We start from the raw sequence: 16,699 nt of genomic DNA, 5'->3' as shown, positions 1-16,699 counted from the left end.
TAGCCGATTCTCCCGACCTTCGCTCCTTTCCGCTCTTACAACTTATGACCAAAACATTTCCCCAGATGCGATAAAAAGTTAGAGGGACTACAGAAAGTCAGGAACAACGTATCAGTTTCTTATCAAAATAAAAACATGGCTTTTTTTTAAATCGGCCCTGACGTGAAAAAAAAGGGGTCTCCTTTCAGCGTTCCACCGCTTCGGAGGCGATGACTCGAGCTGAAGTTGACTAAACCCTATGATGTTATACATTTTCTGAAAGCTCTCGTCACGCTGGAAACGCTCGTTTGAACAGTTTTTTTCAAAACTTCTCGGTTTTCGAGTAACATATGGCCTGGTTACACGCTCAAATTTCCGTCAAATTCCGATCAAAATGATGACCAAGATGGCGGTCGAGAGTTGGGTGAATTCAAATAAGGGTCAAATTCCAGGTTCTATTTCCTCCCAAAATTTTTTTCTGAATTTTTGGGCAAACCAAACTTTATTTTGACTATCATTAGGTGTAGACTTAGGAAATATAGCTCGTCGAGCTTAATAGTTGGGCTTAAACCCGAATTTCCACCGTCAAGTGTATCACTTCCCAAAATTTGCCGTAATTTTGCCTGATTTCTTAAATTTTCATCTCAGAGGTGACATATAATACTTTTAATTAAAAATTGAACACAATTGTCATAAAAGCATCGTCGAGCACTAAATTAAAGCATAATTGAAAACATGCAACCCTTTCATATCTTGCAGAACCAAAAAAATTAAGAAAAAATTCATCCGTCATGAAAGATATCTGGAGCTTATTCTGCTTGTCTTTTAGACAGTTCCGTCTGTTTATCAAAATGCGCACTGTTTTCGTTTCACACGAGAAGAAGCTTTTATTTCTTGGATTATTGCAATACAAAATGGATCAAAAACACCGAATTTTAAAACTTCGAGTGGGTGTGTACCCGCTGAAGTGGTGATAAAGCCAGGAAAAGTTTGAGGACTTACATTAATACAACAATTACACCGGTCAACTTTTTTTTTTTTTTTGATTTTTGATTTTCCGAAGATTTGCCAATGGTTTCAGAGTAGATTTTTGGCGCTGATTCTGAAGAACACTTCCATTTACCTGTATCGATGCGATTTATCCTGGGAAAGTTCGGAATTTTTCCGGAGGAATCGGAATTTTCCTTAAAAATCTAGCTTTTCCAGAAGAGTCAATTTTCCGGGAGAATCTGTGCACAATGGAAAAAACACAGGAATTTTTCGATTTCGTAGCCTAAGATTCATGAGAAACCCTATTGCACCCCTATTAAAATTTCCTTTCTTTTCCCCCAAGTAGCAAGGACACCTATCGATGGACATAAAATCGTAGGAATGTTGCTATATTATATTTGCCATGCATATTGCCTACTCCCTCATTTGAAGGCGCGGAAATTATTGCTATATTGTCGCTATGATGTAGCAATAAATTCCGATTATTGGTTGTGTCACCTGTTGCCAATCTGCTAATTGCAAGGCGCAAAAATTATCGCAATAATCTTGCTATTAAGTATGATGAAAAACTCCCGCGTGTTCCTTTCCGTAACTTGCTTTCAAATCTCTAGCATGAATGCAGGAATGTATCGCAACAATTTGATGAAACATCCATTTTTCCTCAATTTAGTCTTGTTGAAATAGCTCAAACTCGATAAATCTGAAACTTTAAAAATTTCAATGCTTTTTTAAAAGGTTTGAATTTCCAGTCAATCAAAATAAATATCGTCTATGCTTTTAACCAAGTTCTGGGAAATTTAATTTTACTTCTTTCATGCCTTTCTTTCCTCCTTTTATTTCGTTTCTGTATTTGTTACACTTAATTCTTTGAATTTTTTATTTCATGCAAATGCGCCGGTACCCAAGTAGCATGGATTGCAATTTCATTGCAATGGATTGTGAGTTGATTGCAATTTTTGCTTGTTGCCTATACGTTCATTTGAAGGCGCTTAAAAAGTTGCAATTTTATTGCAATAAGTTTGCAAGAAATGTAGATTATGCTTGTTGCCTAACCTTCTTTTTCAAGGCACTATAAAGACTGCAATTTCGGTGCAATCATGTTGTAACAAATTCACGCCATGTGCCTGGCATCCAATTCTCTAGTTGTTTTAAAGTTTTTTCGACTTAAATGTCTCACCTAACCCATATAGCCCAACATATTTTGAAAATATTGTCACCTTCATCAAAATATTTTCATGGCAATATTGTAATTAAGATATTTTCAAAATGTTTTTAAAACATTTTAAAGGAATATTTTGAAAATGTTTACAAAAAATATTTTTAAAATAATTCAAAAATATTGCCTGTAAACATGCATATTAAAAATATTCCTTATGAAAGTTTTGAAAATATTTTAAAAATATTTTTTGAAAATATTTTTAAGTTCTCAAGTTAGTACGTGGTGTAATTTACACCGGTGTAAATTTAGTGTGAGTACCTATTACGTGATATCGAAAAAAAAATCAGACAAAAAAAATATGAAAAAAATAAGTAACACGAAAAAAAATAAATAATAGGCAAAAGAAAGAAGCCTGAGAAAAACGGCGTTAATCAAATCTATGATGAATGTTGAGCCACGCACTGACGCAATGCATGCGATAACAGCCTTAACAGGCGTGATTTCAACCCTGCTCATCATCAGCTCCCTGTAGCTCAGTGGAAGAGTGCTCCGCTATGACATTCGCGGGTCGGGTTCAAGCCCACTCAAGGGCGTCCGGTATTTTATGCTGCTAAACGTCGTAGGACATTAGGTAAGCATGGGTTCGAATTATTATAATTTCCCCGGAAAATTTAGGGGTTGAAATTTAAAGGTCGTCAATATTGAAATTTCTTTGCAAAAAAAAAATTGCAACTTTTTTACAATGAGGGGGTCAGATGTTGTAAAATAATTGCAATTTTCTTGCAAGAAAGTTGAAATCATCTGGAAATTTTATTGCATTTAAATTGCAATTTTTTCGTTGCAAAATGCTACTTGGGTAAGGGTTTCGTTTCATGTCGGAGCTATATAATGTGTGAAAAGTGAGGCACCCAACAGGTAGCCTGGCTAGCTCAAACGGTAAAGGCGGCGCACGGCAGTAATCCGAAGGTTGCGCGTTCTAATCCCGCCTCGGACTGAAGAATTTAAAGGGTGCTGGATGATTGAATCATGAATTGCCTGTCAATTCCGGCAAGATTGGATTTTCGAATGGATTCTGCAACGTTGTAAAAATTAGAGTAGACTGATAAATTCCTCAATTTTCCTAAAACCATTTGGCACCGCCACAAATAGCAATGACATTGCTATTAAGTATAGATTTTTTTATCGATCTGACCTGACGAAATCGGGAAAAATTGTCCAAATGTTGACTGAGAATTGCTACTTTATAGCTATATTATTGCAATATTTTTTACAACTTTGTACCTATAAATTGATACATTATATCAATTTTTACGTTGAAAAATGCTACTTCGGCCTTATACCATGGTTTTCCGGTCCAGTTTCATTAAAATCAATTAATTAGTCACCGAGATAGTGTTTTAAGCCACGGCCACCATCTTAGATTTTCGAATCTCGGAAATTTGACTAAAAATTCGAGTTCCCCACTCAAAAATACCCGCGGCGCATGGTTACCAAGTTTCGCGTAAATCGATTGATTAGGCTCTGAGATAGCATTTTAGGCCATGTCCGCCATCTTGGATTTTCGAATTTTAAAAAGTTGACTAAAAATTTAAGTTCCCCATTGAAAAGTACCCCCGGGTACCAAGTTTTGCGTGAATCGATCGATTAGGCGCTGAGATAGCATTTTAGGCCATGTCCGCCATCTTGGATTTTCGAATTTTCAAAATTCGACTTAAAATTCGAGTTCCCCATTGAAAAATACCTCCGAGTACCAAGTTTCACTTAAATCGGTCGAAAAGAGCGCCTACAGGGCTTAAACAAACAAGTCTCAGTTGATTAGGCGCTGCGATAGCATTTTAGGTCATGTCCGCCATCTTGGATTTTCGAATTTTCAAAATTCGACTAAAAATTCGAGTTCCCCATTGAAAAATACCCCTGGGTACCAAGTTTCACTTAAATCGGTAGAAAAGAGCGCCTACAGGGCTTAAACAAGCAAGTCTCAGTTGTAACAGTTTTCCAGTCTGTCCCACTAAACTGGGACATGGGACAGGATGGAAACATATGGGACAGGATGGAACGGGACAAGATGGAACGGGACAGGATGGAATAAGCTGTTTTTTAAGCTTATCGCTAACAGTAAAGACAATTTTGGTGTTTTTTTTTCACGGAATATTTAGTAGCACGTGCTAGAGGATCGGAATAAGAGAAAATTTTCCCTAACGCACACTTCGAAAGTATTTTACGTGCTGATATTAGTGTGTGTGTGTGTATGCTTGACGCTCTGTTAGTTATCGTGTATTGCATTCTGTTTGGCATCATTAATGGCGTTAATCTTGCAGAAAAATTGGCGAATTTCAGAATTTTTGCCATCTGCGATGTGTGAACTATTCAATCAAAACAAAAAAAGTCGTTTTTGGAAAAACCTCAACGTTTTGGCAATCATTTAGAGCTTATTACATCGTTGCCATGTCTCTCCTGACTGTTGCTGACTGTTGCTCGGGACAATGATTCTAGCGCGTGAAAAAGTTATTGATGGAGCAAAAAATAAATTCACATATTTTTTTTCTCAAATTCAAAAGCATTACCTATCATCTCCGATAAAGTTTTCTTAGATAATCACTCTAGTCATGCTGCAACATCGATTTAAAGTCAAGAACCAGGCACGGGGGACACGCAAATTTGGGACAAATGTAGGCAATTTGCACATTCAAAGTTCTCCTAAATTTTTATTTCAGTCCAAATAAAGTGGGAAATAGCATGTAATAGTCAACAATAGTGTGGAAAATGAGAAAAAAATTTGATCTGCCCATATTTCTCAGATTATGACGATTAAAACAGCTCAGGACACCAAATTAGACGCTTATTTGAACTCACCCAGTTATCTAGATTGATGAGTAAAATTAATTAATAAACAGCGTGTTGATTGAAATAAGCATGAAATAAGCACGGTTGTGTGAAAATCAGATGAAGGATGAGCCCCACAGCTCCATCATCTACCATCAAATTTTTGCAGGCCTCAGAAATTTGATGGTAGGTAGATGGTGCGCACCAGTCACCATTTGATCGGAAATTGATGGAAATTTGAGCGTGTAACCCGCACAATATACGCGAAAATAGCTACGTTTATGCGAGGCTCGAAACCGAGGTTTCACGAAACACACAATTTTTCCGCAATATATAAGCGGAGGCTTCATCTTCACTAGAAAAGCCTTTACTGACTTTCTGAGCAACAGTTGGAAAAATGACAGTGGATTTTTAATCATTTTACGTTCATATTTAAAAATTGAATGAATACCTAAGTAATCTCAACAACCCGTCAAATCATGCTCGAGCTTATATGCTGAGTTCAGAAAATTTGCCATAGGTAATTTTAGTGATGTTAAAAATAATTGTGGCAGGCGCAGAAATTCATCATGTTGTTTATTGAGCTTCTAATGATCTTACAATAGGTAGATATAGGCATTGAAAGTGTAGGAGTGCTAATCCAGTACTGCACCTTTACTCCATGGTGTCGTAAAGATTGTATGTCTGCCATTACTGTAGTGAAACAAATAACTAATCGGGAATACTTATGGGAATCGCTCCTTCAAAATATGATCAAAATAAGCGGATATTGATAGGTCAACAAAGTATCGCTGAAGCAGAAGCGTCTAAATCCTCTTGAGACAACGGACGGTGACAATCTTAACAAACTGATGACGCTTCACAAATTTTGAGTTTCCACATTCCCAGAGACACGCGCTGAAATCCTGTCTCTCACCCCTCTTTCTGACTGCTCTCCGAGTCCATGAGCAAGACAGGAAGAAAATAGGCAAGCTACCTACCTACTACTGTTTGCCTACCTATGTGTTTTTTTTCTTAAACTTGATTTTCAAAGGTGACTCATGTAAAGAGCAACTGACAAACAAGATTTCAGAACCTGCCATTGCATTTCACTAACCTAAGACACAAACCCAACCTTACCATTGATATTCTTTCGCTTACACTGTATATTATTCTCCCACTGAGATTCGATATGAACTCAATTCAAAAATGCTTTTGAATTTAATTATTCGGGTAGATTGGAATATGGAGCTTTCAGTCTACCTGTAAAGTGCATTTACTGACATTCACTGCTGTCACAAGATATTTTTGCACAGGCAGAGCCACTTTCCACAGTTGATGCATCTCTAACGCCAAGGCTCAATTATGACAAGTGATTCAACAACCAAAAATTGTTACACGCCTCAATAAAAACCGTATTCTTACCTCAAATTGCAAATCTTGGATAACAGAGCACTCACCAAAAAATCTCCTTCCTTCTACCTCAGTATGAGAAGAGTGACGATACTTTCGAGCAATAACTTTGAACTAGTTTCAATAAATGAAGGCCGCAGAATTTGAGTCATCATTTACAAGAGATTGGATCAAAGAAATAAGTCAGCAGGTCACGGTTGTGGTTGGTCTCACACTTTCAGTAGGACAACCAGGAAATAGATACATGGATAACACACAAATTCAAGAGCTACACAGCTCTGATTGGATCAGATTTAAGATTTAATCGGTAGATTGAAATGAAAAAATTCGGTGCACTACTTAAAGGGAAGCAGGGTGCCTTATCTTGAAATCCTAGGCAAATCGTGTGGATACAGTAAAAAAGTTCTCCACAGATGATGAACTGGTAGGTAAGGCTATTACTCAATTGTAGCCTGTAAAGCTCTTTGCTTGGTTTGCTTCTGTAGTCATAAAATGTTGATTAGAGTTGCAAGAATTATCTGAAAAAGCAGTAATAAGCCTGGATTCCATCTGACACTTAACACCTTCACTAGAAAATAACGTCCTACGTTTAGCTAAATAAGGATAAATAAGCCACACATAACTGAAAAAATCACGTAAAAGTGCTTAAGCAACAATTATAGTAAAATTATGATTGTAAAAAATGTTAAATAATGGCAAAATTAAAGCTAAATCGTGGGATAAGCACCAGTTGTTTACGAACGTTATGATAATAAATCCGCCATATTGCCGACCGCGCACCTGAAAATCGCATTTGAAGTCGAATTTCAACTAATTTCAACCTCCGGTTCGTTTATGCGGAGTGCGATAACCTAGTCTTTAGTGTAAAATAAGGTTTCAAACACAAATTTCGGAAACCTACATTTCGTTAGTTCCGTATCGTTTATGCCGTGATTTGAACCTTGGTTTCAAACTCAGGTTTCAATTGAAGTTAGGTTTAGAGGCTCGCATAAACATAGCTAATGTTACTGCTTTTTAACTTCGATGGGGCGCTGCATCTCCCCAAAATTTTTGGGGGGCTTGAAACTGTGAGAAAAGATGGAACATTGTTTGGTGAATGAATAGGACAAGTCTCAAAGGTATCCGCCGCGAGCCCCAAATGGCCCGTTTTGCACGTACCCCTTTCCAATCAATCAATCAATCACGCGTACATATATTTTCAAAGTTTTTTCATGAAATCCCTCTTTTAATCAAACGAATGAATCTCCAAATATCATGCATTCTTTCCTTGTCCTATCTTTTAATTTTGTGTACTACCCTTTTTTGACTCATATTTTTTAAATTATTTAAATTCTGTACTACACTGTTTTGATTTCTCCTCGGAGGTGAGGCATTAATGATCCAGATGGTAGAGGCACCTTTAAATAAACGGATATACTATCTTACCATACATACATAATACCGACGAACCATACATACATACAATTCATACATACATACATACATACATAAATACATACAGTTAGTTAGTTAGTTAGTTATTATAATTTTGAGACATTCAGCGACTCAGGCTATTAACGTCTTTACAAGTAATTTTGAAAATATATAGGAGTATAAACGAAAATTTAGATTTTTAAATTAGGAGAGGTGAAGAGTTTCAGAATTTTGGTGGCAATATTAGGTTCATCGCATGTAAGAGGGTTTGTATTTCTGTTGATTGTAGGGGAGTAGATCTGTGATTGGAGATGTCGGAGGGAAGAGCAGTCCATAAGTATGTGTTTGATGGTTAGAGGTGATGAATTGCAGAAGTGGCAGGTTGGTTGGTTTTCTTTAGATATGTTATGATTGTGAGTGAAAAAAGTGTGACCTATACATACATACATACATACATACATACATACATACATACATACATACATACATACATACATACATACAATACCATACCATGCGATACCGTACATACATACATACCATACATTGCCTTTGATGAATAAAAAACATTAGTTTGCTGATTAAAGGAGAAAAGACATGCCTTGACCAGGGACTGATAGCGGAGGTTGAAATTGCCTTTGATGAATAAAAAACATTTGTTTGCTGACTAAAGAAGAAAAAACATGCCTTGACACTTGACGAAGAGAGAAAGTATTCTAAATATGTAGGCTTCTACGATAGCAGTTTGTTGTAAACAATGTTTTTTGTTGTTACATCTGCGCCATGCAGTCATTCCGTTTTAGTGGGCAAACAAACATTTTTCATTTCTCCAGCCCTACTCAAAGCAACATAAAGTTGACGATGTGCAAATAAATGATCCTGAAGGTCCACTCCGACGATATCCGGAATGGCTTTAAGATTTATTGATAGTTAACGCGTTGCTAGTCCGACCGGAAACTGTCGCCTCGTGATCTGAAGTCCTTTTTTGCCAGCTGATAGTTTGCAAGGAGTGCGTGCAAAACGACCCATTTGAGACTCGGGGCGGATACCTTTGAGACTTGCCCTATTCATTCACCAAACAATGTCCCATCTTTTCCCAAAGTTTCATGTCCCCAAAAAATTTTGGGGCGAAGTAGCGGGGGGTCAAAGTTGAAAATCCGCGATATTCGCGAACTTTTTACTCAAAAACTACTAAATATTTCGAAACACCGTTTAAATGAGCGTTTTCAGCTTGAAAACAGCTTTCAGAAAATGTATAATATCATAAGGTTTTGTCAACTTTAAACTCGAGTTATCGCCTCCGAAGCGCCGGAACGCTAGAAATGACCCGCTTTTTTTTCAAGTTCGGGCGATTACCAAAATAGCCCATTTTTAATTTTTTTGAAAAGCTGATATGTTGTTCCTGACTCTCTGTAGCCCCTCTAGCTCTTTACCGCATGCTGGGGAAATGTTTCGGTCGCGAGTTATAAGAGCGGAAAGGAACGAGGGTCAGGAAAATCGGCTATTTTAGACTGCGCGCGGCGACGGACCAGGAGACATGTGGCAACAATGTGTGTTCGGCTGAGGAGTGTGATTCGCAGAACTGAGTGAGACGGGACGTTTTCCTTCCTATCATCGCTGCGCGCAGTTTTAAAATAGCCGATTTTCCCCAAATTTTCTTTTAAATCGGCCCGAACATGAAAAAAATGGGGTCTTTTTGAGCGTTCCGTCGCTTCGGAGCCGATAACTCGAGCTGAAGTTGACTAAACCCTATGATATTATACATTTACTGAAAGCTCTCGTCACGCTAAAAACGCTCGTTTAAACCGTGTTTTTCAAAATTTCTTGGTTTTCGAGTAATTTGATCGCGAAAATTTTGCCGGTTATTAACTTTGACTTCCCCTCCCCGCGTCTCCCCAAAATTTTTGGAAGGCTTGAAACTTTGGGAAAAGATGGGGCGTTGTTTGGCGAATGACTCGGGCAAGTCTCAAAGGTATCCACCCCGAGCCCGAAATGGCCCGTTTCATTTACGTACTCCTTTACACAGGGTACTAAACATGTTTTTTACACATTTTCTGGACTTGAAACTTCCAGGAAAAATTTTAACACTCTACTTATAAAAATATTTCTATCAATAACCAACCTGTCTTCAAAATTTAAATTTCTAATCACAACACACATGGTCCCAGTTTTAACTTCAATTTCATGATCAGAAGGGCCAGGTTCCAGACAGGGACTGGTAGCGGCTACCTGGCCGCAAGCATCCAGCCCGGATACGGGATTCCGGCTACTAAGCTATGCTCAAGGCTCCTGGATCTCGGGGCATGCGCATAGTATGCTATGCTGGTAGGTCGAAGACTTCGATCCTCAGTTTACAGATCCCGAGATACTTAGGTAGCCGGCTAGACGGTGACCCGACGGATCTCGGCATCCGCATAGTAGCTGGATCCTGTGGCAGCCCTCGAGAGTAGGATACGTCGAAATTCGGTCCGACGATCACCCTGGAAATCTCCGGCGACGGACAATGGAGACAATGCCCTCAATGCGAGCGCTTCAGTGGAAGTTCTGCGAACTGTGGCGGCCAATCTCGGTGCACTCAGTAGCCGTCTAGTAGCATATACATGGTGGATATTAGTATCTTAGCGTATCAATGTAGCTGTCCACCCTAGTATGCTGGGATCCTTTGCAGCGAGGGATGCTAGCATACCTAGAGATCCGGCTACCAACGTATACTGGCATATGCGGCTACTTGGGCATCCGGCATGCCGCATATGTAGGGATGCCGCGGCATCCCTACATATGCGGCATCTCGACGTATGCCGGCAGTCAACCTCCGCTATCAGTCCCTGGTTCCAGAGAGTGCTTGAGAACTCGAGAACGCTATTCAAGCGAGCGAGCAAGCGAAGCGTCTGACAGGATGTACAAAGGATGTCTAGGAGATGACTCTCTGACTTGGTCTGCTCTCGATCACCTGGGCAAATTTTGTTCCTCTGTGGACTGCACGAGTGTAAGTCTGCAAAGTGAGCTCCGTAGCTCTGCCCAGTCATCATAGATACCGACTGGAGGGGCCGCGCGGCCGCACGCTCGCTCGAATAATATTGCCCCTCTCACAGTCAAATATTTTCAGAGAGTCTTCGAGGTTTTTTAGTAGATATACAAAAGAGAGAAGTTATGGTGGCCCGAAATTCGGTAACATGAAACACAATAAAACAGTGGGAAACAAGGCTAAAATTACAAAAATAACTGCGGGGCGTTTGCAACCCAAGCCATTATCAATTGTTAAAACAAACAGAACATTGAAAACAATGCTAAAAAACCCACTACATTTAAAAACCCGTGAGATCAGCCGCGACGAAATTTAGGACTGATAAGATGTAAACAACCTCAAGAAGCAACTTTGACCAGGACCAGTCAAGTCTTCATTGTTTCTTGGTGAGGGTTGACTGTTCTTGGTCAACATTGCTTCTTGAGGTTGTTTATGTATTATCAGTCCTAATTATGGTCGGGGCTGATCACACGGCTTTTTAAATGTAATGGTTTCTGAAGCCTTGTTTTGAATTTTGTATTTGTTTTAGCAGTTGATAATGGCTTGGGTCGCACAGTGGGAAAACAATCAATCTAGCGCCAAAAAAGTCTTGAAGCTCGGGGCGTTCACTTTCCCATTCGTTTTTCACTAAGTCGGTCTTATACATCTACCTAAACACAACAGACAGCATAATGCGCCGATTTTTTGTAAATTTAAGAGGTATTGAGCTAAATTTAGTAGACAAATCAGCTGTAATTCACATTCCTTGAGACTGTGTTTCCGTTTGTGTGCCCAAGTGCAAGTATTTCAGGTGGAAGTTCTGAGAGAGAATGAATGTAATATGCAACTTATTTTTAAACATTGAATGGATGCAAATTTCATATTAATTAGCATATCTAATTACTTAAAAGGTGAAGAAAAATTGCTTGAAATTTTAAATTTCCAAAGAAATGACAGTCATACAGTGGAACAGTTATACCTAATCCATGGATAAGGACAAGGAATGAATGTCGGTAATCCACAGCTCATTACTATCGATGTTGATGGATAAGAATGTTATATCAGTCGGCAAGCATTTAATAATAAGAGCCAACGAGGAGGAGAAAAATACTTGAAATTTTAAATTTCAAAATTAACCGTCGAACAATGGAATAGCTTTAACTAATCCATGGATATTTACACGTTCTGATTTTTCTCTATTTCTTGTTAATTTAACAATTAAATTGTGAACATTTATTTTATCATAAAATCAACTTGGAAATTTGATCGTTTAAATCCATGTCATCATTTTATTGACACACTTAATTTTCATGAAAGGAAAGTAAAGTATTTCCATTACTCGAAAATTTTGGCAATTCCTTTCGCTCAATGCTTCTGATGTTTCTTCTCTGAAAACTTAATGTGAAGTGAGACCATTTTTGAAGAGCTGCAATGAGAATTTACATTCTTGCAACTATTAGGTAATTTAGATAATATCATAGCAATCAGTAGATAGGAAAATAATAGGACCTACTATTCAAGAAATTAAAATCAGTCTTTAATAATAAATTCACACCAGGAGCATTTGAGGACTTATATGTAACAACAACGGTCGCTGACATCCGCCATTTTTAGGGCAAACGCTTTTTTCAAATTCTGGAACCCTCAAGAATGCCTGTGCAAAGCTTCAGACTTCCAGGATAATTTTTCAGCGAGATATGAACTGAAAACCATGTTAATTCTAAAATCAGTGGATGTGAGAATCCACTGTTCTCCCCCGCCGCCGCGGCAGGACACGGTAGAGATTCGAATCCACTTGCGATAACTGCCCGTGCACCGACATACGTATCGGGACCGTTTCGCCAGAATTGTTGATTTTTTAACTGATTTTATAATTTGTTCCTTATTTTTGTTCTAGAAGTTACAAACGGTCTAGTTTTTTGTTCAAATGTATTAAATGACTCAGCATTGACTTACTTTTGGTTCATTTCAATCATTTCACCAACCTTAACCCTCCTGAGAACTTTGTTTCATGCATAAAAAACGTTTTTAGTAAAAACAGCAGATGTCACATTTTTTTCAAATCGCTGTTACTCCTGCAATTTTTCACTTACATAGATCGCAAAACGTGTATATTTTACAGGAAGGGTTGCTCTTTATGATAATCTTTATAAGAATCCTCTCGGTTCTACGGGCAGCTAAGTGTAAGGCTTCGAAAACTTCAAATGCGATTTTCTCACAATGTGAAAACTCGACATCCACTATTGTTACAGATAAGTCCTCATTTGGAAACACAAAAAAAAATATAACAAAGCACACAGATTTTTACGTACAAAAGATCAATACTTCCCAATGTATGCTTTGAATGAACATTTTTTTAACTAAGTCAGTTCAGTCAATCTATACCAAAAACAAGAAACCTTGCAAAATTCTAAGAAAATGTTTTTGTCATATGTTTCCTTCTAGTTTTTTTGTGCTGAATCCGTAACACTGAACTTTGCTGCCTTCAACTTTTTTTGAAAGCCACTATTTTGAAAATACATCGCCAAATCTCAATTTTTGTCTAAACGTCATTTAGGACTCATTCCCTGAGCGTCGAACAACAAAGATGCAAATAGCGGAAACACTCCTATAATGAAGAAAACATTTCCAAAATCGGTTGGCCTAAGCATACTCTTTGATAAGCTCAAATGATGGTGCAGGTGCTTTTCAACTCTTTTTCTCTCCCAAGTTTGAAAACATTTAGCCCATGAAAAGTGCCCCATTATTAAAAGGTAAGGTCACTAGGTGATGAGGAAAGAGGATCAAGGACATATGGTTATATTTTTATATTTTGAAACCAAGCATACTGTAAGATAGCATTTTGTTGGCTAAAAATGCAATAAACATTATTTTGTGCACTCTCAAAATTGGTGAAAGGGGAGGCTAGGTGTCGGAGAAGGGATGCCAAAACGTGTGAAATCTCTAATTATTGTATTTCTCAGCAAGATTCAATGCCTAGCAGCAAAATTATTCTTTAAGAACCCAAATTACAGCCCTTGTAAGTAGGCAGTTCTGTAATCTAGTGTGACCGCCGATTCCGGTCGGTAAGAGTCTCCGACTTCAAGTGTTGCTAACTTCTGTACAATCACTTGCCAAAAAACCAAGAGACTCACTAGTTGCATTTTTGTCTTCTTATATTGGACTACATTTTACGTTTTGGAACTACAATTTCTAGCTCAGTTTAGAGACAATGTACCATTGGTATTCCTATGCACATGAGTGTTTTTACGGGTGAGGCAGAAATTTTAGGTCCAAATTGCAAAGTATCCAATTTCTGCTTTCATAAGGGACACCCTACTAAACATAGGCTTTGTTATGTTCACATAGAGACATCAGTAAAATAAAACTTCTTACTCTTTTTTTCTCCGCGTTCTTGAGTTAAAGTAAATGAGAAACCACTTGGGTATTTTGGCTTGGACACACTATCAATTAGAATGTAACCAGCCTTCATTACTGTCTGCAATTTTTAATGCAATTCAGATGCATGCAACTTTGATGAGTTTATAGTTTGAAAAGAAAATAACAATTGACTCAACTGATGTGTTGTATTTTGGACCGCGTTGACAGACCACACATGTATAACCCTGAGTTTGATGTACTTGGTTACATTTGGATATCATCACTAGAATGCAAGGTTGCTGGAATAGTTGAAAGAGTTCCAACTGCGAGCAGCCAAAATGTAGACTTAACACTTTACGCCCGACCGCCACATTTGATTTCAGATAGCCATTGGTTGCCATCACACGATATCAATTGTTGGCAGAACACAAACGAAGCCTGGAATATGATCCGAGCTTCTTTCGAAATTATGAGGCATGGACGAACTTTTTTGAGGCCAACAATACTCTAATCCCAAAAATTTAACACTTTGGTAGTCCCTGCTACATGCAAATTCTCTCGTACAGAAGAAAGTTAAAACTTCTTTTTTCTTCATCTATACTTGTAAGATTTCAAGATAGTCTTAAGACTTAATATGATCTATGGGCTTATTTTTGAATATTGTTTACTCACTTCTATGTAGGCTCGAGCAGCTGCTTGAAGACTTGCACAACCTTGATTATCAGCAAACACGCAAATTCCAATACAATTGGAAGGATGCAATTGTTTCGTTAGAAAACGACAGCAGGTTTCAACCACACTATTCAATTGTAAGAGGCTCGCTGTGCTCAGAAGGGTTTCAACACTTTCCTCTTGTAATTCAATGTGTCCTAGAGTTGAATAATTTGTTCAAGAACTTATTAGTCTGGGTGCAAATGTGAACGTAGTTTACTAATTACCTACCAATGATCACCTCTGCGTTTTGGACCACTTCCTACCGATTAGCTACATGTTCACAGAAGACCTACATGCCAGGCATAGCCCCGAACTAGTTGGACAACACGAGGTATGGTCAAAAAGTTCCCGGACTGGTGTAGCCCTGGGCTGAAAAATAATCCAAACGAGCTCAACTTAGGCTCGTATGAAAGCTTATACTCTCATATAAACAATCCTTTTTATTTTTGAAAAAATATCAATTGCTTTTCGCACAGCGTCAATTTTACGGAGACGTGTTTGCGTCGCGTGGCGATTTCCACAACTTAGAACGTTTTCGGCGGACTTTCTCGCGGAACCGACTAGGCACATCGCAATAAAAATCAGCATCAACTCGTATACCAGGAGGGACAAATTCATGGTGCAGAATCCCATTCACATCAAAAAACACGATGACCATGCTTTTGACTTTGGACTTTTTTTTTTCTTCTTTTTTTCTTTTTTTTCCCCTTTATTAAGTAATGATACATAATAGTAACAAGTTTAATATGGACTAATAAACATTAACTTTAAAATTATATTGATTTACTTAACAAAGACCCCGGAACCGCCTGGTGGCATTACATCGGGGGGGGGGGGGGGTTTGGCTGTTAAAGGGGTAGAATTATTAATCTTATTGCTAGAAGTCTTAAAAAATTATATCTTATCTTCTACTGTTTCTTTTATGTATCTATAGCCTAAGTTCCATTTTTCCCTACTCTCTAACATTAACTTTAATAAATTATGTGCATTAATATTTTGTTTCATTTCTAATTCTAACTTACCCCGATCAAAATTAAGATTACATAAAAAGAAAGCATGGTTTGGAGTGTCTATTTCGCCGCATACACAATTGGGAGAATCGATTAAATGTCTTTTATTTAAGTAACTGCCGAACGCACCATGTCCTGAAAGATACCGGGTCACATAAAAATCTGGTTGACCATGTTCACGATCCAGCCATTCGTCTAGATCATGTATAGTGGTTTTTATCCATTTATTGCCTTCCTCATTTAACCAAATCTCTCTCCATTTATCTCTAATTTCTTTTTCGACATTTAATTTATTTTCACCTCTGGCGACTCTAAGTTTCAATTCAATTAACAATTTAGCAGGGGAACTCCGGAAATAATGTCTTGGGCAAAGTTAGATACAGATTTGTATCCTGATATCAAAGTTCTCTTCAATGGCCGGATAGTTGATTCAATCAAGTTCAATGTTTTCTTCCAACAAGTAGCCGTGATCCATAAGGTTACACCATAAAAAAGAATTGATAACAGGGAATGAAAAATGATCTTACGTCTAAAGAATGTTGGGCCAAAATTATTAGGTAGTATTTGATTACAGTGATTGGCTGTTTTTTTAAGTTTATCACAGGTTAATTCTAAATGTTTACTGAAGTTTAAGTTTTTAGTCAGAAAGAAGCCGAGATATTTCATGATATTTTTTGTTTCAACTAATGTGTTGTCTATTTTTATTTTTACATTTATGTCTTTTGTGCTGTTAGATAAAATTAGGGCTTCAGTCTTAGTATCTTCTATAAATAATTTTTTCTTCTTTAGTTTTTTCTTCAGCTTTTTTGAAGTATTTTCTGATTCTATAAGTAAAGTTTCCTGGTTTTCGGTCTC

At 37.8% G+C, this 16,699-nt stretch overlaps 1 protein-coding gene across 14 annotated transcripts in view; it reads right to left on the bottom strand.

Annotated features, from left to right (window-relative positions):
- The window catches only part of LOC109043408 (kelch-like protein 5), a 221,482-nt gene that overhangs the window by 106,674 nt on the left and 98,109 nt on the right, over nt 1-16,699 (bottom strand). For all 14 annotated transcript variants that reach the window (XR_011899325.1, XM_072297234.1, XM_072297235.1 and 11 more), the window contains one exon: nt 14,793-14,989. Coding sequence is in view for 13 of the 14 variants with exons in the window: in XM_072297234.1 (XP_072153335.1) it covers nt 14,793-14,989 (197 nt within the window). In the remaining variant the exon portion in view is untranslated. The remainder of the gene's footprint in view (nt 1-14,792; nt 14,990-16,699) is intronic.

The sequence above is a fragment of the Bemisia tabaci genome, chromosome 2 (genome assembly GCF_918797505.1).
Source record: "Bemisia tabaci chromosome 2, PGI_BMITA_v3".
Lineage (NCBI taxonomy): Eukaryota > Metazoa > Arthropoda > Insecta > Hemiptera > Aleyrodidae > Bemisia > Bemisia tabaci.
This window is presented reverse-complemented; position numbering and strand designations above follow the sequence as displayed.